The 27,287-nt window shown below is 38.7% G+C and overlaps 1 protein-coding gene across 7 annotated transcripts in view; it reads left to right on the top strand.

The window, feature by feature from the left end:
• ERBIN (erbb2 interacting protein) overlaps window positions 1–27,287 on the top strand; it is a 120,042-nt gene that overhangs the window by 40,679 nt on the left and 52,076 nt on the right. For all 7 annotated transcript variants that reach the window (XM_075446905.1, XM_075446902.1, XM_075446904.1 and 4 more), the window contains 2 exons: window positions 9,872–10,069; window positions 14,354–14,471. In XM_075446905.1, the coding sequence (XP_075303020.1) occupies window positions 9,881–10,069; window positions 14,354–14,471 (307 nt within the window). In that variant the 5' untranslated portion in view covers window positions 9,872–9,880. The remainder of the gene's footprint in view (window positions 1–9,871; window positions 10,070–14,353; window positions 14,472–27,287) is intronic.

The following is a 27,287-nucleotide window of genomic DNA, read 5'->3' as shown; positions in this document are numbered from 1 at the left end:
GAGCTTGTCCTGTTTGTTTCCATGGATCTTTTTCACAGCATCAGTGAAAGAAAATGGGGTTGTTTAATGTAGAAATTAGTGGATTCTGAAAGCAAAGCAGTTCTGAAGTAGCTTGGTACAGCTAGCTGTACCAAATAGCTCTGATTACTAGCTGTATAGTAACTGTGGTTATTTCTAGTGTGTGTTGTTTGTTTTTTTTTTTTTCTTTTAAAAAAGAAGATATGGTGGGTAGTGGGGGATGGATTTCACTTCGGTATCCTATTTGGATAAATATTTCATGTTCCTGGCTATGTATTAACTGAAATGTGACAAACATGAAAACCCAAACATGTCAGTTTCATAATGTAAAGGAATTCTTTAGCCATTTGAAAACATCAGTGTTGAAATAGCACAATATCAATGTCATGGATTTAAAAAAAACTCAGTGTTTTGAATATGCCATGAAGGTTTGAGGGGCTTCTGCAGTCTCCTTCACACTTCAGTTTGCCATAGTAGGTATCCTTGAATTTATATGACTTTGATTTTGAGAGGAGGAATGGGTGAGACTCAAGCACAGTGGGTTTAAAAATCAAATTTATTCCTCTTAATGTTTTCTTAGTAACACTACAAATACATACCCAAAGAATATGCAATCAAATGGAACACTAGAAATGAAGCTCAGATCTAATGCTAATTTCAGCAGCATTGTTAATGGTATACAATCAGAGACCATTCTGTAGATGAAATGTTATAGTGGCACATACTTGGATGGTTTGGCTGTCCAGATGGAAGTTAGTTTTTAGGACTGCCTCAGAAAAAGAGCAAGAGGAAATGTGTGAGAACAAAGTTGCGACTACCTGGGCTGTGGTTGTGTAGTGACAGAGGGTGTGTATGTGCATTAATGTGTAGTTATTATGTAGTGTTAATATGAAAAGTCAATAGAAGTTATAAAAAAGTGGCAAAATTAGAATTGTTTTGGTATATGAATATTTTAATATTCATTTTTTACTGGAAACTTAATCTGTAATTTTTATCATCCTCTTTGTTTGCCGAGGGTGTTTCTGTAATGGATCTTGCCCTAAATTATGGTTCTGTACTCTCATATACCTGTGCCTTACGGATGCCTTGGTCTAGGATTAAGAATAATTGAATATTGCTGCATTTCAGTTAAAGGCTGTACTTGAAGCAGAATATTTTATGATGTAGGTATTTGCCAATAGGTTTTTTTTTTGCTTCTTTTCTCAGTTTAAAAATAATACTTCTGTTTTGTTTTCACAGTCAGTCTGTTTTTGTCGTTGTTAAGCTTTTGTCATGATAAGGCCACGTACTGACTGCTTTGTTGTATTGCTGCTTTTTTACAGTTACAGAAATGAATATAAATAAATATTCCAAAGATTTATTTTGATATACTTTGGGTGGATTTTACTTGTAATGATAACTCTTCAGATTTGTTTTAGCAGTGGCAGTTTAGATAAATTTCTAAGCTGGAAAATGAGTATTGCAACAAATACCTGCTTAAATAATCTCTAGTTTCAGCAGAGCGGGAGAACGCTGTTGTTGAACCAAGAAAATGTTACTGATGCCATCAACACCGTTACAATTAAGTAAAGAGGTTTTATAAAATAGTTTGATGAAAAACTTCAGATCTTATTTGTGTAAAGGATTTTTGAACTTCTTAGAGCAAAACAAAATAGAAATAATAAATTGAAACCTGGTTAGAATGTACTTCATAGAATACAAGATACAGATAATATAAACAGATGTCTCTGGAATTCACACCTGGCATAGATCTTCTGGTAGTTACCTGGAATTGTCTTGCTGCCCTGGCCCTTGGAGGAGCATGGGTGTTTTTGTTTCTTTGTGGTTGTTCTTGTTGGTTTTATATATATATACATATATATATATATAGAGAGAGAGAGACATTGAGAGCTTGAAAAGTGGTTAACCACAAGGGAAGCTTTGAGTTTTGTTAGCAGCTTTAAGTTTTGTATTTCAGCAAGCTAGGAGCAGAGTATTGCTGGTTTTGCTTAACTAGCAGCTATTGAATCAATAAAAGCAGAAGTGATTTCTGCCCTCTCTGTTCCCTTTGTTTTCTCAAAAAGTGTGGCAAGCATCCTTCATATTTTTGCATTGAACAATTGGTTATTATTTACTGTATTTACTAACATGTTCCTCCTCCTGTTGTTACCATTCACTGCTGTTGTTTCATGAGTAATTTCTTTTGCTCTGAATGCTGTATGTGAGCAAGTACAGTGTGATTTTTGGTCTTGCCTGCCTGTGTGAGGACATGCAGCCATAGATGCAGTTGAGCATTGTTTTCAAATCAGGAGTGGGGAGGCTCAGGCTATAGCTTCACATCGAAATGGTGAAATGGTTCCAAAATCGCTTTTATTTCCTACTGTTTGTTTTCTCCCCCAGAGTGCAGCACTGTGGTTCATTCATTTGTACTGACCCAAGTGTTTGCCAGTCTCATTCAGTGAAATGAATGACATGACCAATCCAGTTTTGCAAAATACTTCTTTTTCTTAGAAGAGACAGAAAGAAATAGCTTGGAGAAGAAGGTGAAAATACCTTAACTTCACATTGTCACCAAATGAGGCGTCAACACCTCAACCAGAGAATGCCAGTGCCGCTTATGAAAAGGCAGTCTCCTCACAGTATGTGCTGTCTTTTGATGTTTCAGCTCTTAGTCAGCAGCTCTCAGATTTGAGCCGTATTTTCCTCTCCTAAAGAGAACAAGAAAAAGGATTGTAGAGAAACAAACCTCCAAGCTAGGGTTTGCAAGGTGTTGCTTGCTGTCTGTTAAAATAAGACCTCACCATTCCTGTCCAAGAGGACTGGATTGATTTTAGGGGAAATCTGAACCAACCCTTAGTGCCACCACCCACACCCTCAGCTTCTTTGTATTATTTACTGATGAGCAAGAGGTGCCAAGTCATTTCTGAGGGTAAAGAATGAAGGAGAATTGTATTCTTACTTTGCTGTAAGAGTTGAGGATGTGTTGTGTTCCTTAAAGTACTAAGATGTTTACAGTTTCGCCAAATTCATGAGGACTAGTGCTGTTGTTAGCTGGAAGAGATTAATTTAATTTGTGCTGTGAGTTTTCACAATATAGTGTCTTTCATTGACAAGCCAAACAGCCTGTGTCTTGGTATTTTCTGTAGTACTGCTTTAGGAAGAGAAAAACCTTTAACATCTCTAAAGACAGACTGGTTCATGTTTTTATGTCCAGTGTAGGAAGCTTCATTTCCTACTGATTTTTTTAATGTAGAGGGAGTAATCAATTCTTCGGGTTTTTTTTTTTTTTAGTGGATTAAAAAAGAGTCTTAATAAATAACTTTTTTTTTTCAAAATTCTTTGTTTCAATGGAGTATGTTGGGACTTCTGTCAGTTGGCCAAATAAGCTTTCATGTATTTTTTGGGTTACATGCTAGGTTACATGCTTTGCAACACAATCTTTTCCTTTCCTGTGTTTGCGCATCCTCAGCTCCATAATTCTGAACTTGTTTGTAGACAGTGAAGTGGGCTAAAAAGAACTTGGCCAGGTATTTTTGTGGCTAGTTATTCATACCTTTCTGTATAAACATCTGATAGTTGGTTTCATTTTCAACTCTGCTGCTGATGTAACTGGTAGACACCCCTTTGAAAGGCTTGAGGGGGAGAAAAAAGTGCTTTCACCAGTTTAGAGCATGAGCGCTCACATCCTGTTAGCATCAGACAGGAAATTTAAGAGACTAATGGTACAGTGAAACAATTGCTTTTGGAGCAAATTAACAGAGATTAGGAGCAAAAGTACTGCAAATGTGAATTCTACTCATAACAAGCCGGACGTAAGAATTTTTGAAGTAATGCAATGCTTGGGGTTCTGTGTGGTTTGGTTTTGGGGTTTTAGTGATATGTTTGTTAGTTTGTTTCTTCTTTTTTTAAATGCTTTTTAAAACATAGGTAGACATGTGGTTAAACGAAAATGTCCCGTGGGGTTCTGGCAGATCTACAGGTGCTCTTGGGCTGCCAGGTACTTGGATGATGGGAGTGCGGAGGTAATCATCCAAGTTCCAGGAAAGAGTGATGTTTGACTGGATGATGCTGTCTCTTCTGGATTAATATTTAGTGTGTATCCAAGCTGACTATTGATCTTGCTTTTTTTCATTGGTCATGGTCTTTCAAACCGATGCTTTGCTCTTCTGCTTCCAGTGATTTTATTCTAGTCAGTAAAAATGTTTCAACATTTGATGATTGTATTTGGTGTAGGTGGCAAGGTTTTGGTAGTGTGGCTTCTCTGAGAAGATGCCAGAAGCTGCCCCCATATTGGATGAAGCCAGTTCCAGCCAGCTCCAAGATGGACCTGCTGCTGGCCAAAACTGAGTTAGTCAGCAATATTGGTAGTGCCTCTGTGATAACATATTTAAGAAAACGTAAAAACCTGCTGCACTACAGCATCCAGGAGAGGCACGTGAGAAGATGTGAAACAACTCTGCAGACACCCGGGTCAGTGAAGAAGGAGGGGGAGGAGGTTCTCCAGGCACCGGAGCAGAGATTCCCCTGCAGCCCATGGAGCAGACCATGGTGAGGCAGGCTGTGCCCCTGCAGCCCATGGAGGTCCACGGTGAAGCACATACCCACCTGCAGCTGTGGAAGGCCCCATGCCAGTGCAGGGGGATGCCCAAAGGAGGCTGTGACCCCATGGGGAGCCCATGCTGGAGCAGACTTCTGCCAGGACCTGTGGACCCGTGGAGAGAGGAGCCCACGCTGGAGCAGGTTTGCTGGCAGGGCTGGTGACCCCGTGGGGGACCCATGCTGGAGCAGCCTGTTCCTGAAGTACTGCACCCAGTGGGAAGGACCCATGCTGAGCAGGTTGTGAAGAAGTTTGGAGCAGTTTGTGAAGGACTTTCTCCTTTGGGTGGGGCCCCACCCTGGAGCAGGGGAAGTGTGAGGAGGAAGGCACAGCAGGCACATATGTGATGGACTGACCGCAACCCCCATTCCCTGTGCCAGTCAGGAGGAGAGGGTAGAGAAGTTGGGAGTGATAGAGGGGTTTGATGGGCACCTGACAGCCAGTGAAGGTCTACCTGCCACATATATAAGGTCCACTGTTGTAACAGTGCAGATCGGATAGAACTACCGTCTTTGCTTTGTGCTAGCTTCTCCAATAATTTTTTAATGGGTATTGATTAATTACACAGTATTCTCCACTTGTTACTTCACTGGCTTTTAGCAAGTGTCAACCACTGCTTGTAACAGTGGCGGGCTGATAGCTATAATTAGTTGAGAGGCTGGTAGTAGATGCTTTCTCTGCTGTTTGATCCGTTGGGGAGGGGAAACGTGTATCTGGAAGTAGAGAACCCTCAATTTCACAGTGGAAGTGTAGATTTTTAATTTTCTTTTTTTATTGGATATGATGGCCTTCTTGAACAAGTGCTGTAATACCCCTTGATCAGTTTGACCTTGCTTACCAATTCTGAATCTTTAAGATTTTCCAAGTCATTCATTGTCTCAAATGGGATAGACTGTATGAACTGATAGCTATCTATCTAACTATATAGATATAAGGCAGAAAAAATAAGATGAAGCTTTGACATAGGTTATATTAAATAAATTGTGTGAAGTATCACAGCAAAACATCTTTCAATTGTGGACTCTTACTCACTTTTTGATCATACTAGTTAAGCACTACCGTTATACCATACTTGTTTTCTGATATAAGTATTGTAGTGTATACACTTATTTTTTCTCACAAATCTGAGACTTCGCAGAATAATTAGCCTACACCACCATTTAATACCTAGAGGAAAACTTGTCTGCAATAGTTGTTACTACCTTTAGGATATAGGCAGGTCAGTGGATAACATTTTACTTTGTCCCATTTTGTGTAGTTACTGTGGAATTTGTTTCCTATTACTGTCATAGTTAATGTACATGAATGAATGAATGAAGACTGTACTTCACTGAAATACACAATATTTGTGTAGTTTAAACCACCCATTTTGGAGTTTACTGTTAGGTGTGATCATCAAATAAGCTTGGAAGAGGAGGTGTGAAATAAAAGCTAAAAATGATTCATGGAGAGAAAAAAATGATCAGAAATATGATAATTTACTATTAGCAAACATATTAATTTAAACTAGATATTTTTTTAACAATGAATTTTTTGAGGTGGTAGATTAAATTTTCACAAACAGAACACAGCTAATTGTCCCTTATGCTTTCCAGCTTTTGAGCCTTTAATGATACAAATAAAAGCTTCTGATTAGAGAGTGATGTTTTTCCCTTCCTGTTCCTTCAAGAGGTAAAAAAACCTGCAAATGTATGAAGATCGTATTTTTTTCTCTGTTGGCTGTGGACACTGAACCTGAGGTAAACTTCTGTCAAGGCTTTAATGATTTAGAGAACAGGCGGCTTTGTTGGTGGGTGTCTGTGTCTGCTGCCCCACCCCCCCAACCCCCCCAGTTTCTTTACTAGATCTGCCTTATAATATTTTGAGTTGTTAAGTGGTGGAGAAAAATAAGCCATTACAGTGTTCTAGATCTACAAAGCAATTTTACATTGTTTGATTTGGTGCCTTCAGACAGTCTGATGTTGTGGTATATTGTGAATGAAGATTTTTATAGGCTTACTTGTTCTGTGGGAAGGGAAACAATACTATACTTTGTATTCTTGTCTACCTTCTGTGTATTTACACAAACTATCCATGGAGAAGTTCTTATTTTGAGGAATAAGAGAAAAGCACATGTTCTGTGCAACATCACATTTTCCTGTATTTGGTAATTATAACAGCAGACTCTCTTCTGTAGTACATCCTTCCTTTCCTCCATTACAGTTTTTCTGCTTGGGCAACTGACTACAAGATAGGTGGACAAACAGACATAGGGAGGAGGGTATGTGCCTGACTGTCTATATATAAAAATAAATATTGCAGAAGAGTGGTGGTGTGGAGTACTTTCTGTGACTATCCTACCGCGCTCGTTTCCGAGTATTGGCAGCCATCTCTGTAAAACACCAGCACTAAACATTTCTACATATATGTGTAGAAGTAAAATTTGAACAAACATAGACAAATTTGAGCTAAATCATATTGCATAGGTTCCTGCATTTACTTAAATGCAGCTCTCTTGGTTCATTCGGTTTTTTGAAGCGTTATAATTAGATATATGTGCAAGTTGAGCAGATCAGTGGTTTTGGGAGAGGGTTGTTTATTTGATACTTAAATATGAGTTCAATGTTTTTGCTTGAGATGTGAGCTGTGAGTTTAGGTGTTGTAGCTGACATGAAAACTCACTGGAGATAAGACCTCACGCTGTGATGCTGTACAGGCATTTGTTTACTGGTGCATGTTTACAGTGCTGTGAATGCATGTGATCTTTTTAAAAACCCTTCCCCCCTACATCCCCCAAAAGCTCACAATCTCTCTTAGAAAATAAAGGAATAATATAGGAAAATTAGATATGTGCGTTTTGCATTGCTAAGCCTTGTGACCTTTGTTGCCTTGGAAACTTTTGAGACCTGAGCAAGTAAGACTAGGTGTGAAGAGAACAGCCACTGAATAAGAGGAGGCAAACAGTGTAATGTATGGTCTTTTTGAGTGATTTGAATGAAAAAAAGAGTACCTTACTTTGTTATTTGTATGACTTTTGTAATGAGCTTTTTCATATTCTGGAAACCAAAACATAATTTTCAGAAGTTGAAATGATCGGAGTGAGTGAACTTATTGATGGCAGTAACTGTTATGATATAGGTATATCTTTGCCTGCCAGACTTCTGGTAGTCAACTCGCACATACAATCTCTGCTTCCAGCCCTTGTTGTTTCCAAGGGGTATGTTCTTGTGTTTATACTCTTGTTTGAAGAGATTGCTGTGGGTGCTGCTTTCTGAAGTGGTGTGTTCTTCCACAGCTCTGCAGGTCTGTGAAGTAGTGACAAAATGAGATGATACTTCTTTTTGTTAAAGGCTTTTTAATTTGTAAATGTTGGCCGTGGAATTCCACTTGTGTCTTCATGTGCGGCCTCTGAGGCTTGGAGGAGGCATGGGTAGCTCTGACCCAGTCAGCACGGCAGTTTCCATAGCATCTTTGGCATCTGGCTGTGGGTGGCTGGAGGATGTCATGCTGGAGCCTGTTCCTGTGGAAGAAGCAGGAGGTTATGCTGCCTCTTTTGCTGACTTTCCCATTCTGTGGAAATCCCCAATGTGGAATTTGCAGTCTCCAAACTCTTTGCCTTTCAGTAGAGTTAAAGTGATCTAATAATAAAAATATTCTATTCAAGTGTTAAGTGTTCTGCTAGATAATCAACTTTGTAACAAAATCCTAGCAACTCTGAAGCATTGTTATGAAAGGAAGTCTTGACATCCCACTGTTCTGAAGAGTTTTCTTTTATCCTTTTAATGAACCTATTCTGTTTAGTGAAAACACTAAAGTACAGCAATCCCTCCACCTGTTGTCATATAAATTAAATGTACTGTGAAGTGCTTGGCAAGCTAGCTGCTCATAGAGGAAAATCCAAATGTGCGCCTTTTTTTTCTTGTCTGAGAAGAGGGGTCTCACAGCCTGTGGCTTCATGTGATGTGGTGGTCATGGTATTTTGTTTTCTCCCTGTATTACTGATGTACTGTTTGAAAGTTGGAGTCTGCTAAATGTGTCTGAAAGACTTTTTTGGCACTTGGAGAAAGTTTCCTTTCACCAATCCAGGAGCTGAAATAGAATTTCTGCAATTCTGAAAAAATGGAGATTAAAAAAAGGCACATTATAATTTGGAGTGTTGGCAGGTTTTTATTTTTAGAAAATAAATATTCAGTGCCATATTGGAAAAGTGTATATTTTCAGACCAATTTCCTGAGGAAATGAAGCTTATTGACAATGATCGTGTTGTCCGTCTGCACGTTTTGGTCCTTCCTGAAAAATTGTTCAGTCCATCATCTGATTTCAGCTGAACTTGAAACTTGAGGTGACATTTTGAAGAGGATTGTTCTGATTTTTTTTTAAATTTGTTGCTAATTAGAGGAAAGAGACCTAAACTTGTGCTCTTGCTGAGGAGAAAAGAGGCAGAACTGGCTGGTGTATGCCATCCTTAATTAGCTAGTCAGTTTGCACCATTTAGGTTTGCTGACTCCTGCTGAGTTAGGAATATTGCAGAAGCCATGGAGAGTAGAGGGTTCTGTTGTAACAATGATGGAGTTTAAAGGAAGAAATATACATTTCTATAGCAAGGTGAAGTTTCCTTATTTCCAGTATGCAGAGCAAGATGTGTCGAAGTTTTTGAAACTGAATTTTTGTGTTGCACAAAAGTCACTTCTTTATGTGTGCATTTGGAAGCCTTTTATTTTAAACTGTAGATAGAAAGTAGTTGGTAGAAAGCACGCTGGTTCTTTTTGTTATATTGTGTCTTTAAATGAGAGATCTGAAGGTAAGGTACGTGAATTTAATGTTATTCATGACAAAAAAAGTGGCTTTCCTATAGCTACATCCTAATACTCCGTAGAGGGTTGATTTTATTATGTTAAGCGAAAATACCATCCCAGTAACCTTTGTAAAGGTAGGGATAAGCTGTGTTGTAAAAACACAATTGGCACTTCACAACTGCTGCTTCAAAATTCTCTGCTTCTCTGCGATGTGAGGCTGTGTTACCAGGTGACAAGTTATGGGCTAAATTTTGTCTTCATCTTCTGGAGTCTGTAGGTGTTTTAATCATATTTAATGCTATTACAGATCTCTTGTGTTTAAAAGAAAGTAAAAAATTTCCACCCCCACCTCGCATATGTGTATACATGCACACATATGCAGGTATGTATACTCTTCTTTATGTTTTAAGTATTTAGCAGCCAGGGGAAGTTTGAGAAGCAGCCCACGTAAGTAGCTCTGAAGTTGTCTGGATTTTTAAATTGACCAATTTCTGTTTTACAGTGCCTGAAAATGACAACAAAGCGGAATTTGTTTGTGCGGCTGGTGCCATGCCGCTGTCTGCGTGGAGAGGAGGAAACAGTCACTACACTTGATTATTCTCACTGCAGCCTGGAACAGGTGCCTAAGGAGATTTTTACTTTCGAAAAGACCTTGGAAGAGCTCTATTTAGATGCTAATCAGATTGAAGAGCTTCCAAAGGTATGTTGGGTGCCTTTCCTTTCAGTTACATGTATTAACTCTGTTATTTCATAAACGTTGTAGAAGCTGATGGTGTGTAGCTTCCTGCTTCAGCTTTTAGGCTGCAGTTTGCCAAATAATTTTAAGTAAATACTGGTCCCAAAAGCAGCAGCCTTGGTAGAAGGAATGTTTGTGCATTCCAGATTGACTAGTTTGCTGCATGGATTGGAATGAAACTGTTTAAGCAACTGATCCAGCCCAAGAGAGGTACGTAGCAGAAGAGGCAGGTGAATTTATTTCTGTGGCAGTGTCAGCTCAAACTGACTAACCGTATTCAACAAATTGCGGCATTATCTTGAATCTCTGATAACAAGAAGGAGGATTAATGTCTTGTTCAGATCTCTGTGCCCACAAAAGATAGCAACAATCCAAAGTATCTGTTCACTTGAAGTCCTGCTTTCTTCTTCAATACATGACCTAAGAGACTTTCTGAAATACCTCAGATTAATGAAGTTCAGCAACTAGAGAGCTGGAATGCCACTCTGATTACATCTTTATTATAGAAATTAGTATCCATTGTTTCTTCTGAAATCTGAAGACAAACTTCTTGCTGAATTGGCAGTATACTATAGAAAAGACTGAAAGATTTTGCCAGTGAGACATTTGAGAAGTACAAAGTGATCATTGCGATAGACTAGTTTCCATTACTGGGTCCCGTCTTCATGGAATTAAAAACTTAGTAGTTAGATGAAACACAATGTTTAAATTATTTTGTCACAGTTCTGTGCAAATCTTCACTGTCACGTGGGACAACTGTAGAATGCTCTGTGAAATGTTTTGAAAGTTTGCTTTAACCTCTTCAGGTTTTGCTGGTTTGGATTTTTTTAAACATAGATGAAACAAATAAAGAAATAAAACAATTTCAGGATAGTAACTTCGCAGTTCTCAGAAGCCCTGTATTCCAGTAAAGCTGTCTTAAACCAGCTGAGTGCTTTTGAAAGTCCGACCTTAAAAGCTCCTGAGAGCCATCAATGAAAATCTGTATTTGTATGTTGAATAGAGTTAATAGCATGTAACTTAAAACTAGACATTTCGGCAAAGTCTGTTACAATTTAGAACTTCCACTATTTTATTCCTGTCTGTTCCCAAGCAGAATTTCTTTACTCCGGACTTAGTCACTTTAGGTTTTAGTAGCTTGCTTTTGAAGACTTTGTATCAGCCTTTGAGTGTTGTTTTCGTATGATTTTGGAACTTCATTCTTGTGTCTCATTCTTTATTGGAGAAGAATAAAATTCAATGCTTAAAAAACAGAATAAAACAGCTTTTTTTTATCTGAAAAAAGGAAATTTTCTGAACTCTTCTTGCATTAAATTCCTGTTTCCCAGATCGTAAGAACTAAACAAACATATTCATTCCAAACTCATGATTCTCTAAAAAATTCCTGTTAGTAATCTTAAAAGAGGAAGAAAGACTGTAGTGATCAAATGAATGCATGTTGGCATTTTAGACCAGAAGAAGCAGTTAGTCTGCTTTGTCTTCCTTTTCAGATATATGCCATTTGATTTCATTAGTCAGTGCCTGTATGAAATCCAGTTTTAATATGTGAGTCAACTGAGAGGTGGGCAGTCTACCACTTGCCTTAGTCTAGTCTAAGATTGTCTGTGTCTAAGATTGTCTGTGTGATTAGAAAGACAACCTAAACACTTGTTCTTGTTCCTTTTTGCTTTTCTTTGCTGGACTGCAGGGACCTGTAATAGCCTACAGTTGCTTCATGTTAACGTGTTAGTATATTGTAATAAGTCATCCTTCTAGGCTTATTTTTGAGAAGACAAGCATTTTTTTTCAGCTTTTAAGTAATTGTGGTCATTATTTTTTACTACCCTTTCAACTTTCAAAATGAAAACCCCCCAAGTATAAATTCCAGTACTGCAAAGGAGACGAGCTGAGAGATTAGGGAGTAGCAAAGACATAGTAAAAGTGTTTTATTTAATAATTTGATAGAAATTGTAAGCTTGAAACTATCCATACAAGATCTGTAAGGGAATGCCTGTAACATTTGGAAAGATCCTAGCCAGAGTTTCAAGCTGAGTATGCCTTTTCCCTAACCCAAGCTTTTATTTAGTCTTTTAGTTCTGAATAAAGCTTCTCAGATAAAATAAAGGCCTCTCAGATGAAGAGTGCGGTACTTATGAGGCTGTCTCCAGCTTTCTGAAGCCTTGTTAAGACATTCCCACTCTTCCTATTTCCTCTTTGCTCCTCGTGATGTGTTCGTGTCCCTGTTTTGCAGTCTGCTGCCCTTTTTATGGCACAACACAACTGGTTTGGGGCTGTCTTGTCAACCTGATCACTGAAATGGCTTGTCAGTGTGTGTGGCTTTTTTTTTTTCTTTTTTTGATATTACCACCAGTCTTTTCAGAACTCCAACATACTTCAAAAAGCTCTTCTTACAGCCTAGCTCCTTAATTTAGTTGACTAGCCGAGGGCACAGCATGAGCAAACTGCAGTAGAGAGAAAGATGGTGGTAGAGAAGGACTTCACTTTACACAAAGCGCTGCTGTGTAGTCTGTTTCAAAAGTGACTGGGTGTTGAAAATGCTTTCATCTTGTGTGCTAAATCACATCTGAAAAGGTACCCTGTTTATCCCAAGTACCACGGTGTGCATTTCAGCTGAAAAGCTCAAACTTTAGCAGTTGTAGTTTTCCCTTTCACTTTCCTGTTGTTCAGAAGAAATTGGAATTCTGCAGTAAAATAGTCCTTAATTATATGATTTCTGGTGTTAGCTAACAGTAACGATGATCTACTTAATCAATGAGTATGCAAACATTAAAAAAGAACAACAACAAAAGAAAGAACTACAAAGTCAATACCATACAAAACTCCCCTCCCCTTCATTTTCCTTCAGGCATCTTGCAATTACTTGCGCTGTATTTGCTTTCACCTGACTAATCGGGGAAACTGCTAATGATTCCAAGAGTCCAGATTATTGTTTTCAGGGATGACTTTTAGGTATATATTCTTGCTTGAAGTGCTGAAGTGAAGTAATGGTTCCAAAACACGTGGGCTCATGAAAGTTCTTCTTCCCATATAATATCCTAAGTAACTTGTAACTCTTCACAGCATTAATGATAACAAGTAGTTCTAACAGATGCACATTTCTGAGAAATTGGAAACATCAATAAGCAAGTTAAAGCTTGTTCCTTGAACTATGCATCTTGCTAATTTATGTCTGCTTTTGTTCTGGGGTGGTCTATGCAAACATTACATGAATGGGGCTTGTTCAACGGTCTGTGGTTGAAATAAGGGCCTTCTAATTGAGAGAGACCCAAGAAGTTTTGGTTGAAGTAAGCCCATTGCTGCAATGTTGATTGGGATAAATATTTCCTAGTTATAGAACACTTCGTAGTTTTGCGTGATCTTTTCTCAGAATTCCAATAGAGAAGAACACTACGTCCAGGTATTTATGAATGATCTTATCCAAAATTGCTGGGAAAGGAATATTCATCATGAATTGTTCATATGAACCTTTTCAGCCACTTTCTTACAGATACTTATTTTGTACTATATGTAAGCTTCCTATGTATCATTTGAGGATTTTTCTTCCGTTACACTAACATTACTTGCCCTGGTTTGTCAATTTAGAAATATTTTGGGTAAGAATCTCAATGTACCTTGCATATGGGAAGAGATCTGGCTCTGAGCTACTATTTGATACAAATTTTAGTGCATGTATGCAGATGAGATCATATAGTTTTCCATATCCTTAAAGTTTTGCTAGTTTTCGTCATAATTCTGTTGGATTTTTATGCGCTTGAGCTAGGAAGCATGGAAGGGGAAATAAGATCAGTCTTTCAGAGAAGATCAATACCTACTCAGATACTGTATTCCAGAACTATTTGTCTTTAAAAAATACATCTATAAATTAATTTTTTTCTTTTTTGAAGAAACTGTTATTACCTTTGGGGTATCACATGATGTGCCTATTATGGAAAATATTTTGGAATGTTTGCAGGACTACATGTAACTGTGGGTCACAATTTCTGAGACACTGGAAGGAATTTGTAGGAAGTGTGAAGCATGGCTGCTGGCTTGTTGTGACCATTTGCTTTTTTTTTTTTTTTGCTTTCCTAAGCATTGTCAACTTGGTCAATTTTGAATAAAACTGGTTAAATAAAGTTTTTGTAGTCAAAGGCTCTGAATAGTCTGGCCTTCAGGCTGTGAGGTCAGAAGTTTAAAAGGATTAAAACCAAAAGCTGCGTAGAGGAAACTAAGAGAAAGTTGCATTCACTTTTTTCTTTGTTTCAATAGCAACTTTTTAACTGTCAGTCTCTGCACAAGCTGAGTTTGCCAGACAATGATCTAACCACATTGCCAGCATCCATTGCAAATCTCATTAATCTCAGGGAACTGGATGTCAGCAAGAATGGTAAGTCACTTCACTTACTATATCGGGGTAGCTAAAAGGCAAATCACCATTAACTGTACAAAGACACTAGTGAAAGTGTAATTTCTAGAAGCTAGAAATTTTAAGTTTTAAATCACTACTCTAAATCACTGCTTAACATAAAAGATGCTCTTTTATGGTCTGGTTGTGATATTTAGTTGCATCTCTCAGATTGGCTTCTACTTTAAAATTTGTTACTAAAAACTGATATTGTGAAGTATTTTATATTCTCCCAAAATGCATGCACTCAAATTTATTAGTTGTACTGGCTTTTCTCGTGGTTGACTATGCGGAAGAGAGTTTGCACAAGAATTTGTAAAATTTTGGTGGATTCTATTACTATATTTTATTTCATATGAAAATTGTTTTCAGTTTATTTTAATGAGCTGTCTGAAAATTGTTGTAGGACTTGGCTGCTTTGCTGTCCGGCTCAAAGGATGGTAACCTGTGCTGTATGGGGGAGAGGACTATGGACAATGACTGGTTCACTTGTCTGACTTGTTAAAAATCTATCATTCTGTGTGTCAGCCTTTTCTAAATTACGAAATGTTGTCAGCCAAGTGTTGTATACATGGGATTTTATTAATGGTGCTGCTTTGGCAAGCTGTGCAACTGAGGGAATTGAAAGAACTTATATTGTCATCAGACTTTGTGTGGCTTATTTGAGAGAAAAAAAAAAGTGCAGTTGTGCTAGTTGATGAGGATATAATAGTCTTGTCATACTAGTTCAAAGTGAAGTAAGAGGACCTGTCCTTGAAATCATGTTTGAAAATAAGAATAACATAAATACGACAAAGATGTTGTGATACTAAATTCATTGTTTTGTTTGGACAGCTAGCTAATTATGACTCCACAAAGTAAAGTTATGCTTTATTAAGAAAATATTCCAGTTGTTGAGGTGTTTGCATTCTCCTTGACTGTCCATTGTAGCCCAGTCTGTGCTTGAACTGTTATTTATTATTTTGCATAATGAACGCAGCGTTTAGTGTGATAAATTGATGTGATTGTCACTGCTCTGTTCCTGGTACAGTGGATTAATAGTCTTTCCTAAAGAACACTGGTCTTAAACTTTCGTAGTGACACACAACAGAGAAAGAATCATCTTTTTGTCCTAGACTGAACTGTTGAAAGGATTAACTGTTTCCAACACAAGTTCTCAATGCAGAAGACTTAAAAGCAGCAAAAGGGCATTTGAGTTCTAGTGCTGGCAAATTCCTTAGCTTATGAGCGTAAATAGGCAGCTGGTCACTTACCAGCTAGAGAGTTACTTGTCTATCCAAAATGGCGTAACCTTTAGCTAAGCTTTCAGGGAGCTGCTGAAAGAGCACTTGTTCCTCTGAGGCATATAAAGAATTTAAGGAGGCAATAGCTGAATGATACACTATCCCAGTAAACTGTGAAGCTCTGTTTTCTAGGTGTTGCTTTGTTTTAAACACCTTTCAGAGAAACTACAGGGCACAAGCTTATGTCATCTACCTGGACTTCAATAAGGCCTTTGACACTGTTCCCCACAGCATCCTCCTGGAGAAACTAGCTGCCCATGGTTTGGATGGGTGTACTCTTCACTGCGTAAAGAAGTGGCTGAATGGCCAAGCGCAGAGAGTGGTGGTGAATGGAGTTAAATCCAGCTGGCGGCCGGTCACAAGTGGTGTTCCCCAGGACTCAGTTTTGGGTGCAGTCTTGTTTAACATCTTTATCAATGATCTGGATGAGGGGATGGAGTGTTCACTCAGGAAGTTTGCAGATGACACCAAGCTGGGTGGGAGTGTTGATCTGCTCGAGGGTAGGAAGGCTCTGCAGAGGGATCTAGACCGGCTGGATTGATGGGCCGAGGCCAGATGTAAGAGATTCAGCAAGGCCAAATGCTGAGTCCTGCACTTTGGTCACAACAATCTCAGGCGATGCTACAGGCTCGGGGAGGAGTGGCTGGAAAGTTGCCCAGTGGAAGAGGACCTGGGAGTACTGGTTAACAGCGGGCTGAACATGAGCCAGCAGTGTGCCCAGGTGGCCAAGCAGGCCAATGGCATCCTGGCTTGTATCAGGAATAGTGTGGCCATCAGGAGTAGGGAGGTGATCATGCCACTGTACTTAGCACTGGTGAGGCTGCACCTGGAGTGCGGTGTTCAGTTTTGGGCCCCTCATTCCCCCTGTCTGCGATTGTTCTGACATATGTCTATAATAGAACCAAATAGGGGAGGGGTTTTACTAGTTTTCCAAGACTAGCAAAACTGATCAAAATCTCTCATTCTTCCTTTTTCTTTCTTAGATATTAAAAGAATACGGTGTGGAAGCAGGGGACTTTATGGGAAGCACAGAGGTTGCTTTTCCTTAATTTATAAAAGAAAAAATGACTGGAGATTAATCACCAATCTTAGTGCAGGATGGTGAGAGATGCCATATTCTAAAATAATTGAGTGTATTTTTCAGGTTTCTGTGGTTGTGGCAAGTAAAGGTGATAGTTCATGTATTTTTCTTCTAGTATTTATATACCATAAGTGTTTTCTTCTGATATGTATGAAGCTAAATCATGCAGTGTAGATGCTTTTAGATGAAAAATGCATATAATTTTAAAGGTTACATTTCAGAAAGGTAGTTAGACTTTAGCTTTCAAGTACCAGCATACATGAAATGTGATGGGATTTTCATGTGAGTTAGTTGAGTTGTTTGTGGCATAGGCATAAACGAATGTATTGGCTGAAGAGAAGTATTTGGCTTTCTAAAGAGCTGATACAGAAATGAAGAATGAAGCTGCAGTTTTAAAATGTGTTCAAGTTACCTCGTGAATTGTGGAGTCTAGCTCAGAGGGAGTCCTGTTGCACAGGAGAACATCCCGCTTTCCAAGTAGAACTACATACGTACATATATGTGTGTGTGCGTAATATTTGACATTTAGATAAAATATCAAAACTGCAGAAATTTTTCAAGATAGCAGATTTGTGACATAAAAGAAGTTAGTCCAAGAATGCAATCTTGTGATATTTTAATAGCTCATAAAAGGTCAAGACTTTTTAATTTCAGATTTAAATGTGTCTAATTTCATATACACAATGTATCCAGGTGTAACAGAGACACAACAGATGTGCAGATGCGTATACTTAAGAATATTCAATAATACTTCATCAGAACAAGGATTCATCTAGTCTAGCATCCTGTCTCCAACAGTGACCAAAAGCAAAAGCCTAGGGAAGATGTAGTACAGAAAGCTAGGAGACACGCATGTTTCCCCCCTGTATGCTCGCAGTGTCCAGCACCTTCTGTTTTTGGGCCTTGCTGAGCCAGGCAGGGTGGGGATTTTTATTAAGTAGTTTTCATTTGACTCCTTTCTCTGTCAACTTACCTAGCCTTTGTGAGAAGTGATGTATGTTTTGAGGCATGTGCTGAATTAAGGAGTACAAGCCTCTGATGGTTGTGTGTTCTGAAGAATACAGCAGTCTTTGTACAAGCATTTGGTTTGGAATATATTATTCATGGCTGCTGAAGACGTCATGGCATAGAGGTAGCCAAAAATATCAAACTGCTGCTATATGTGCAGCAAATACGGAATAGAGTTAGTTTTAACTCTGCCTTTATTCTTGGCAACAGGCAATAAATTCTGTAGTTTTTTGGTAGAGAGTACATCACTTGTCCTTTTATGGCATTTTAACCTGATTTCCAAGGCTATTGTGAACCGTTAATATCAGAGGTATTCCATTGCTTCTTTCCAGGTACGCTTCAGTTTCAAATCTTTACTTGAAGCTTCATGCTGTCCTAGTCACAAAGATGAAATGATACTTGAACAAATGGTACAATAAATAAACTGCATTCCTATACCAGAAATACATCCTGCAGTGTAGAAAGCAAGAAGAGATCCCCTTTTCTCCCAGTCTGACTGGGTAACATCCTGAAGATAAGTTGCAGCCTACAGAGTGTAAGATCTACGTAGAAAAATCAGTGTTTTATCTATAAAGCTAAAGGAAAACTTTAGGTTTTTTTAATGCTCCTTATATATTGACAGTTGTACAGGGAAAAAAAGCAACCACCCACCAAAAAAACCCCCACAACACCAGTCTTCGCCCCTAAATCTGTTGCTTTCAGGGTTTGTTAACCTTTAGGGGACAATAATTTCCTCATGGCTGCCAGCCTTAGCCTGCACCTAGGACAATGTGGAAGACTGTCAAGGAAGTATTTTTACCTCTTCTTTGAAGAAGGAGAAAGCATTTATGTGCAATGTATGATGGCATATATAAATGGACAAAAGAGTTAGCTTTACAGGTCACTACAATCAAGTGATTTGAAAAGCTGAAGTGCACAATGAGGTGACTGCCAGGGATATTGAGCTTTCCTCGAAGCCTGGGAAATGGGCTTGAAATCACTTATGCCTGCCCATGGCTTAACATAGTGATAAACAATGAGATGGTCTATTTTTCCCTGCTTGCAGGTGGTGAAAGAAAAGGATTGAATTGTTAAGTTCTATGTTATTCAGGCCTTTGGAGGATTAATACTGACATCAGAAAATCACTAGCAAGACCAAAAGAAACACCATGTTTTGGAAATAAGGGTATCTTCAGCAGTCTCTTAGATATTAAGGAGTGGTTATGTTTCACTGTGATGTTACAGCGAATTTAAACATGTCAGTTTGTCAGTCTGTATTCCAAAGAATTTTCATAGCAAAATACACAAACTAAACCCAAGAAAACAAACATACTTACACACCCCCTGCCTCCAGGCATATCTGCCTATAAAATTAAGTAATTTTAAAGAATTTTGTTAACAGATGCGAATTAGATCAAATATGTTTTTTGTGTTTTAAAATCGTCTGCTGATTTGGCAAACTAGCTTTAGTACACCATGTGCCAGAAGTTGCGGAGTTGGAACATGAGAATTCAGGAAAATATCTAGTCTTATGTTGCCCATCTGGTGCATTCAGGAATACTGTTTTTCAAGGAATTTAGAATTATTCATAGTTAATAGGGAGACAGATCCAAGTTTTTTTTTTTCCCCAGGGAGAAGTAAGAGTGGAAGATCCTGAATACAAAAATAACTTGCTGTGAATTTGCTATTTATTTGCTGCTGGGTAGGGTGGAGAAGTGCACATGAGAGCAGGAGTTTTAGATTGTCTATGATAGTGAAATAAAAGACAATTGATCTGCTGCTGACTCCGGAGTCTGTAGCTTTACTATAACGTGTCATCATGTAGAGGTCATAAATTTATCCTAGATGTAGGCAGCTATTCTATTTAAAGTTCTTTATTCAAATGATTGTAGTATTTTTTTCTTAAATTTATTGTCTGTCTTATTAAAGATGCTGAATAGTATGTCTCTGCAGAACAAAATTATCTCTGTATGTAAAAGAGAATATGAACAGAATAGAATTTCAATGCAGTTAAGGTTTCAAATGTGGAATTTGAGTGTACATATATGAAATTCTGAAAGAAGTTTAATACTGAGCTCTTCCTGGACTCAAGAAAAGGCACTGTAGAAGTGGTTATAGGTTTTTCAGATGTGGATTTGCATGCAAAGGCAGAACATACCTTTATTTTTGTAAAGGGATGTGATTAGAGTGACAGTCATCATGTATCAACCAAGAGTAACTGAATAAACACTGAATTTGCAGCCCAGGGTGGTCGAGGATGGGGGGGCGGGGAAGTGCCAAGCAGTGTTTATGTTACACATTAGTTTCCGGTTACTCTGGCGACTCCACAACACTCCAGCCATTAATTAGACATAGCTGAAAACCACCTGAACCTTGGTAATTGTCCAAGACAACATTATGAACAAAACTGCTGCCCACAACCTTCCTAGTGTTACACGTTTTGCAATTTTACCCTGCCCTGGCATGTTCAAGTTTATGTAAATTAGTGTGTCAGATGTGTCTTCAAGAAGCAGTGTTATGGGCTATCCTTTTTTTTCTTTCCCAGAGAAAAGGCACTTAGGAACCTGTCTTGCTACTCTCAGTCCTCCTTTACGTTGTGTGAGCAACTTTGCTAGAGCAGGCCTAGAGATACCTTACTCTGAAAACTAAAGTTCCTCCAAATGGTTTGAGGCTGAATGCTTGGAGGACTCTTGTGGGCTTGTTGGAGTATCCTAGCTGTGACAGTACATGTGTATAAGGAATAAAAAAAATCAACTCACTAAACTTGTAGTCAAGTTTTCTCTGCCTGTATCAGCTCTGATAATTTAGCAGTGCAAGTTACTGTTGCCGGAGAAAGTGATGAGGAGGCATTATCCATTTAAGCAGATCAGGAGTCTAACATACAGTATAAAATACGAATCGTTACTGTCTGAACCTCACAGAACTGGCATGAATTTTTAGCTTTCAGATTCAAAACTTAAAATGTTGCATTTCTCAGGTGTTCTCAAACCAAAAATTTTAGAAATAATAAACATGACTCAGATTTGTAATGGGTTCAAAGCTGTAAAAAAGTGGTTTGCATCTTAATGCTGCTGCAAGTAAGCATGTGTGGAATTATTAGTAAAATTAAGGTTTTACATCTGAAAATTAAGGTTTATATGAAAAACGTAGCATTGTTCACCCATTGAGGAAAAGCATGAAATCAAAAGGATGGGACACAGCTGCAGCAGGCATGCGAGGAATCCACTCACACAGCAACTCCCTACAACATACCATAGAGGATGGAGCAGAGTGAAGATTCCGTGGCCCTGCTCCGTGATGATAAAGCGGGAAGAGATGGTCCTGCGGAACTGATAAGCAGCTCATCTGGCCCCTTGAGCCAACAGGTTTTCGAAACCTTGCCAAAGTGCTATCATCTTGTGAACTTTGCTCGTTTTAATATCATTTTAATACCAAAACACACTTCCATCCCGAAGGCTACCTGCCTCCGAGGTGTGACCACTCCTCTTTGAGTCTGCACCCTCGATTTTTCTCAAACTATACCTTTAAATGTGAAGCGAGAGAATTTTACACCAATCATGATAAAAAGTATGTATGACTACAGTCACTCAAACTTCACCTTAAATGTAGAAAGAATATAAAAATAACCAAGGAAATAGGGAATTTTCGGAGAAGAAGATAACACTGTGAGCAAGTCAAGGGAAACTCCACCTCAGACTGGCTCTGACTACCGGGATGGACCGATGGGCTGAGCCTTGCTTCTCCCCCCCTTGGGACGCCTTGGGTGAGACTTAGACTAAGCACTTTTCTCGGGGAAAAAATTAGAAATCTCTCTAGAGAGTTACTCCCTAATGTTTATAGCCAGGCTGTATTGTTTATAACCTTTTCATGCATTTCATATTTGCACGTGCTTTCTTGCAGACAGTCACTATCACCGGCAATTCAAAAAACCTACATACCTGTTGCACAAATAAACTGCACTGCCTAAGTAGCCAGTTGTCACAGTTTCTCACTGAACGCGACCAAATGTGGCCTTGCCAGTTCATGAGCACGACTGGACTGAAGGTGCAGACTGCTATTAGTGTATCCAGAATCGTGGTGGTTTTAATATACATATTAAACACGACTGGACTGGCAGTGGTAAATTGGATAGCACTCAGAATTTAAACCTAGCCGCACCTAGCCTCCCACTCTGGTGAAGAGAGTTAGAACACAAGGAGGTTTATTTTCTGCCAAATTAACGCAACAGCATGGACACTTACTCTGCAAAATAGCCTGTGGTCTAAATTGTGAATAAATACTTCATAAATATATGTAGTTAAGTACCCACCTCATTAACAAAATGAACACCAGATAAATTTCCAACACTGTCTTTTGCTGTAAATCTAATTATCTTAAAGTGGTTAGCACCACTAATAAGAGTACATTTTTCTTTAAAACTCATTAGAAAAGCTTAAAAATTTCCCTATGGAAGTATTTCCTGTGGTGTTTTTTTGTTTTTTTGGTTTTTTTTTTTTTTTTCTGGTTTTTAAATGAAGACATTATTTAACTTGTTTCAGTCAGATTGACTGACGTTTTTGAAATTAATCATTACATGGACTGTGCAAATGTTATGTTTTCCTGTATGAAAAACCTCCAAACAGTCCGCTAAGTAAAGATTCAACTTCCATTTTTCATTGTATAAACTTTAGAAAGGAGCCCCCAGCATAGTTGTAGCTTACAGCCCTGCAGGTGACCATCATGAAAGGGAGGACAAATGGGAAAGGAAACTAAAACTCTCAGAGCATGTAGAATTGGAGAAAAGGACTTTGTAAAGTGGAGGTGGAGAGGTGAGTCTGCTTACCTAGCTATAGGTAGAAACGTGTCAAGCAAAGTCGCTTCAAAGAAAAATCAGGAAATCCATTGGAGTTTGTTTTCAGAATTTTGCAAACATTCTGTAAGATTTTTGGATTGGTGATTTCCCTGATAAAAGCAAATTATTTGCTAGAAAGGGAAATTGTCTGTGTAAACAAAGTGGAGAGAGTAGAGAATGAAAAGCTATATAAATGTATTAAAATTGGTGTTTTATTTAACCTGTAACAAGTTTAATGATGATAGATTAAATCGATGACAGATTTAGTTTTTGTGTTGTACTTCTTGAGAATGGTAGGTTTCTTCCACAGGTCTCCAAGCTTATATATTTTTGCCTTTAGAAAGAGACAGACAGAAGGCCATGGCTTCTGTAATGCTCATATACTAGGAAAACCAGGTTGCAAGGAAATTTACATTTCTGACACTCTGAGAGTGCAAGAGGAGCAAGCTTTAGGATATCTGTTTGCAGAACTAGATGAAAGTGTATTTGCAATAGTTGCTTCTTTGTTGAGATGACTGATTGTTGTTTTTTTTTTTTAGGGTAGGTTTTCATTTAATAAGCCAGAGGCTCCTAAGCTGCTTGGCAGCGGCTGGTGTGCTGAGTACCACCTTGTGCACAGGTACACAGAGGCCAACCTTGTGCCAAGCTGCCGCTCCAGCTCTGAGCAGGAGGGTGTTACTGCTGCCCTGCAGCCTGGTCAGGCATCTCATGGAAACTGGAGAGCCTAGCTGATGTTCAAAAGGAAGGATGGATGAGTCAGCATTGTGTAGTGAATTGGTTGGGCTCCAGCACACTTCTTACTTTGAATAATGAAAAATGTTGCTTTTAATTCAGAAACTATACAGAAATCCCAAATTAAAGCAAATTATATAGATAGATAACAATACAGACCATGACTGATGTTTTAGTTTAATCTTTCAGTTTAAATTTTCATCTTTTGCCAACAGATTTTACGTGATTATTGGGAGAGTAGTGGTGTGTATTCTCTGAAAATATTTTGATTGCCATGTTTGATCCACATGGGCTGGAAGGACAGTTGCAGCAGAGGCCTGAAGGGAAGAACAAACAAAAGTTGCTCTTTTTATGGTGGTGCTGCTTTCAGGCAGGTCCTAATAGCTGCATGCCCAGGATGAATAGATTAGCTGAGGGAAGATCGTACGTAGTTAAGGTTGCTTTCGTATTCATGCATACTAAGCCTATATGTTTGCATCTGTGTCCTCTATACTTGTAAGAGTGCAGAGTGGGATGGATGCACAGCGGGATGTAGTTTCATTCATTTTGCAGCAAGAGGGCTTTTTGGTGTACCTGCTGTTTGGAGAGAATTTATTTTTTGTTACATTCACCACAAACTGAGAGATCCAGCTGTAAACTCTTTCCTTTGGGGACATCACCCATATGACATCTGCAGGTCTCGTATTGGTTAGTGATTTTTAGGAATTGAACCAATACTTTGGGGGGGCGGGGAAGCCTGTTGAAGATGTTTCTGTGTGAGAACAGAGGGAACTTGATTTGGACACACTGCCGCTGCTGTATGGCAGTAATGGTTTCAATAACTGAAGTCTGGGCATACTAGTTAGAGCATTTGATTGTGAAGAAAAATATGACTACATAACTAGAGTATGAACAGCAGAGCAAGCCCCACCTGCAGTAGAGCTGAAACAGTAGTGTGCTGGGGTGTCAGCTGTGGGAACTCTTGCAGTGAAGGATGCTGCTAGCAGCGGATGTGACTTGCAAAATTTTCTGTAAATCCAGAATTGCCAGTATTTCTGAGTGGAAAAAAATCTCACCTGATGGAAAGAAAAAGTTGTGCCATTTTTTTTCTCCTGCTCTGCGAGTTATGCTGATCCTGGTGATAGGAGAGGATTGTGCTGTGTAGGGGAGGAGATAAGTATACCTCCAGATGGTGAGTGGGACCCCAATTATACTTAAAATTGCCTTAATCCAACCTAAACAAAGAGAGGGACATTTGTGCACATTTGCTCTGATGAGCTGTGCCAAAAGAATCATTGCTCTCTGGGGAGTTAGAGATCAGGCAAAATTCCGTATTTAAGCCATGTTGTGTGATCCAGAACTGAGGCTGATTACCTTGAGGTTTGTGGCCATTGACCTGAATCCCTGTACGACATTTTTGATGTGCCTTTTGGGCATGTGCCACAGCTGGTGTGGGATCTTGATTAAACACCACTTTCTAGGTTAGGCTGGTTAGCTGGTGAGCTTTGCCAAATAGAGTTCTGAATGAAGAACAATTTCTGCTTTTGGTTTAGTCCAGACAAGAATTGTAGATTCATCTTCCTTACCTTACTGCCAAATTTTCAGTAAGAATATTCCAGTCCTGCTCTGCCCCTGCCCCTTTTATTTGTAGTGTTGGTTTTGGTAGAAACTGACCAAAGAGTTTAAAAGTGCCTGAAATTTGAGAAAAAGGGGAGGAAGGAGCAGACAGGTAAATACTGAAAGCTATTATGTAAACCTCACTTCTGTGGGAAACTACACTGCAAACAGAACTTTGGTCTCAATTCAGTTTGGATCTGGTGGTTACAATTAAAGATTACCAGCAAATTGTATTTTCTCCTGTTGTACTCTGCAAATGGTCAAAGTCTACAAGTGATGGTTTGTATTTTTTTTTTTGTAAAACAGTAAGCGCAATCTGTGAATTGGCTAACGCACTAAAATGGGTTGGGGGTGATAGTTGTTATCATATAAAGTAGGAAACAGCAGGATGAAGAGCCTGTCCATAACATGCTTTTCAAAGAAAGTGGGATAAGGCTGCAACAGACTAGATAACCCCCAAGTAATCTGTTGCACTGTCTTTCTCTTGTATAATCCTTGAGTGTCCCTGTATAAACGAAGCAGTAAAAAACCCAAAAGAAAAAAGGTGTTTAGAAAGGGATGTGGGTCTCATTTGTAGTGTTCATTTGATCAGATGCTCCTGGAGGGTGAGGGTGGCTATCAAATGGATTAGTTAGCGCAGTGTCACAAAAGGAGTGCTGAAGGAAGTGGTCGTGGAGACCCTTGAGATTTGCTGAGCTTCCTTAACAGGGAAGCAGATTCAGGACACTAAGGATAGACAGAAAGCAGAGAAAGAAGGAACAGATCCTCTTACCTTCTCATCTCTTTCTCAGGTGTCTCACTGCCTTCTTTCTTCCCTGCTTTTTGAATTTGCCGTCTTGGTAGGAGAACTGAAAGAATACTAATCCAACAGTAACTGCATGTTTCTAGCATGCAGGAGGAATATAGCTCAGGAGAAGTGAGTGTCTGAAGGTTGCTGTATAGCCAGTAAGTGCAATGTCCTAGCACATGGTAGAGGGAAGCAGAGTCCTTATTTTTGTCTGAATATGTGCCACAAGCATGTATGTTTCATGCTGTCATTCCCAATTAGCTGCTCTTTTGAGTAACATCTGCCTTTTATCCATATCAAAGTGCTGAGTGAGGTTAGTAAAGATGATGTGTACCATAACGATCCTGGCTCTAAGAAGCAGCAGAATTAGATTCATGGGCTATCAATGAATGTTAGCTTTCTCATATCAGTTGAATTTCTGTTGTTAATTTGTTGTTAAAACTGTTGCTACCTCTTGCCCAAGGCGTAGTCAAACAAGACACTACTGTAGAGTCCTCTGATTATATACAAAAGCATGCTGGTTTAATGTGTCTGTATTTGGATAGCTAATATTTGGTTTGGCTGTAGATTTACAGTGACATTGTCCTCTCTAGCAGATGTGCTGTGTGTTTTGTTTTCTAGGTAGTTATCACAGATTTAAGTCTTCTGTGCTTCAATAAGTTCTTGACACAGGCAGTGGAAACTAATAGTAATATTAAAAACATCAAGTGTAATATGTTGGACCAGAGCAACTTTTCATCCAAAGACCAAGCCAAGGCCAGTAGTGTTCCCATCTTTCAGAAAAACTAATCTTAGAGAATCTCTATGTGATTCAGACAGCAAAACTGGTGGCACAGAGTGAGTCTGAAACACAGCTCTGCCTCAGAGGAAAAGCATAGCAGTGGTTTACTCTGATTAATGTAGACACTTATTTTAAGAAGGGTAAGTTACATCATCAGCAATAAAGAGGTCTTGATGAACTTTATAGGCAGTAGAAGACCACTTCATACAAGTCATCCATAATTTTGTCTATACAGGCCTTTTCTGTGCTAGATTTTTGTTCATCTGCCATGGCTCAGGATAATGTATCATGTTAGATGCTTTCCATCTGTATGTTTGAATATTCTTATTTGGTGAAAGAGGCTTCTTGCTACAACTGGAATTAAGATCATGTATATTTAAATTTCTTGCAAATGCATTTCTCTTAATACAAAGATTATATGACAGCAGTAGGGAAGGTATGTTCCTAGTCTTTCTGTGTTACTTTTCTAATTTTTCTTTAAACTTGTCTTTGGACTTAAAAATATCACTGCTGCTTTCCAGAAATGAAACTTCATTACATTGTAAATATTACCTTTTTACTTTTGATTTTGGACTGTGACAGTGATAAAGTGAATTGAGTCAGTATCCCCTTGTTGTCTTCTGCTTTCACTCCACTCACAGCCCCGGTAAACTTCACATGGATGAAGTCACATATATAAAGCTATATATTTATTTACATATGTGTGCATGCATGATAGTA

Source organism: Opisthocomus hoazin, chromosome Z (assembly GCF_030867145.1).
Source record: "Opisthocomus hoazin isolate bOpiHoa1 chromosome Z, bOpiHoa1.hap1, whole genome shotgun sequence".
Classification (NCBI taxonomy): domain Eukaryota; kingdom Metazoa; phylum Chordata; class Aves; order Opisthocomiformes; family Opisthocomidae; genus Opisthocomus; species Opisthocomus hoazin.
This window is presented reverse-complemented; position numbering and strand designations above follow the sequence as displayed.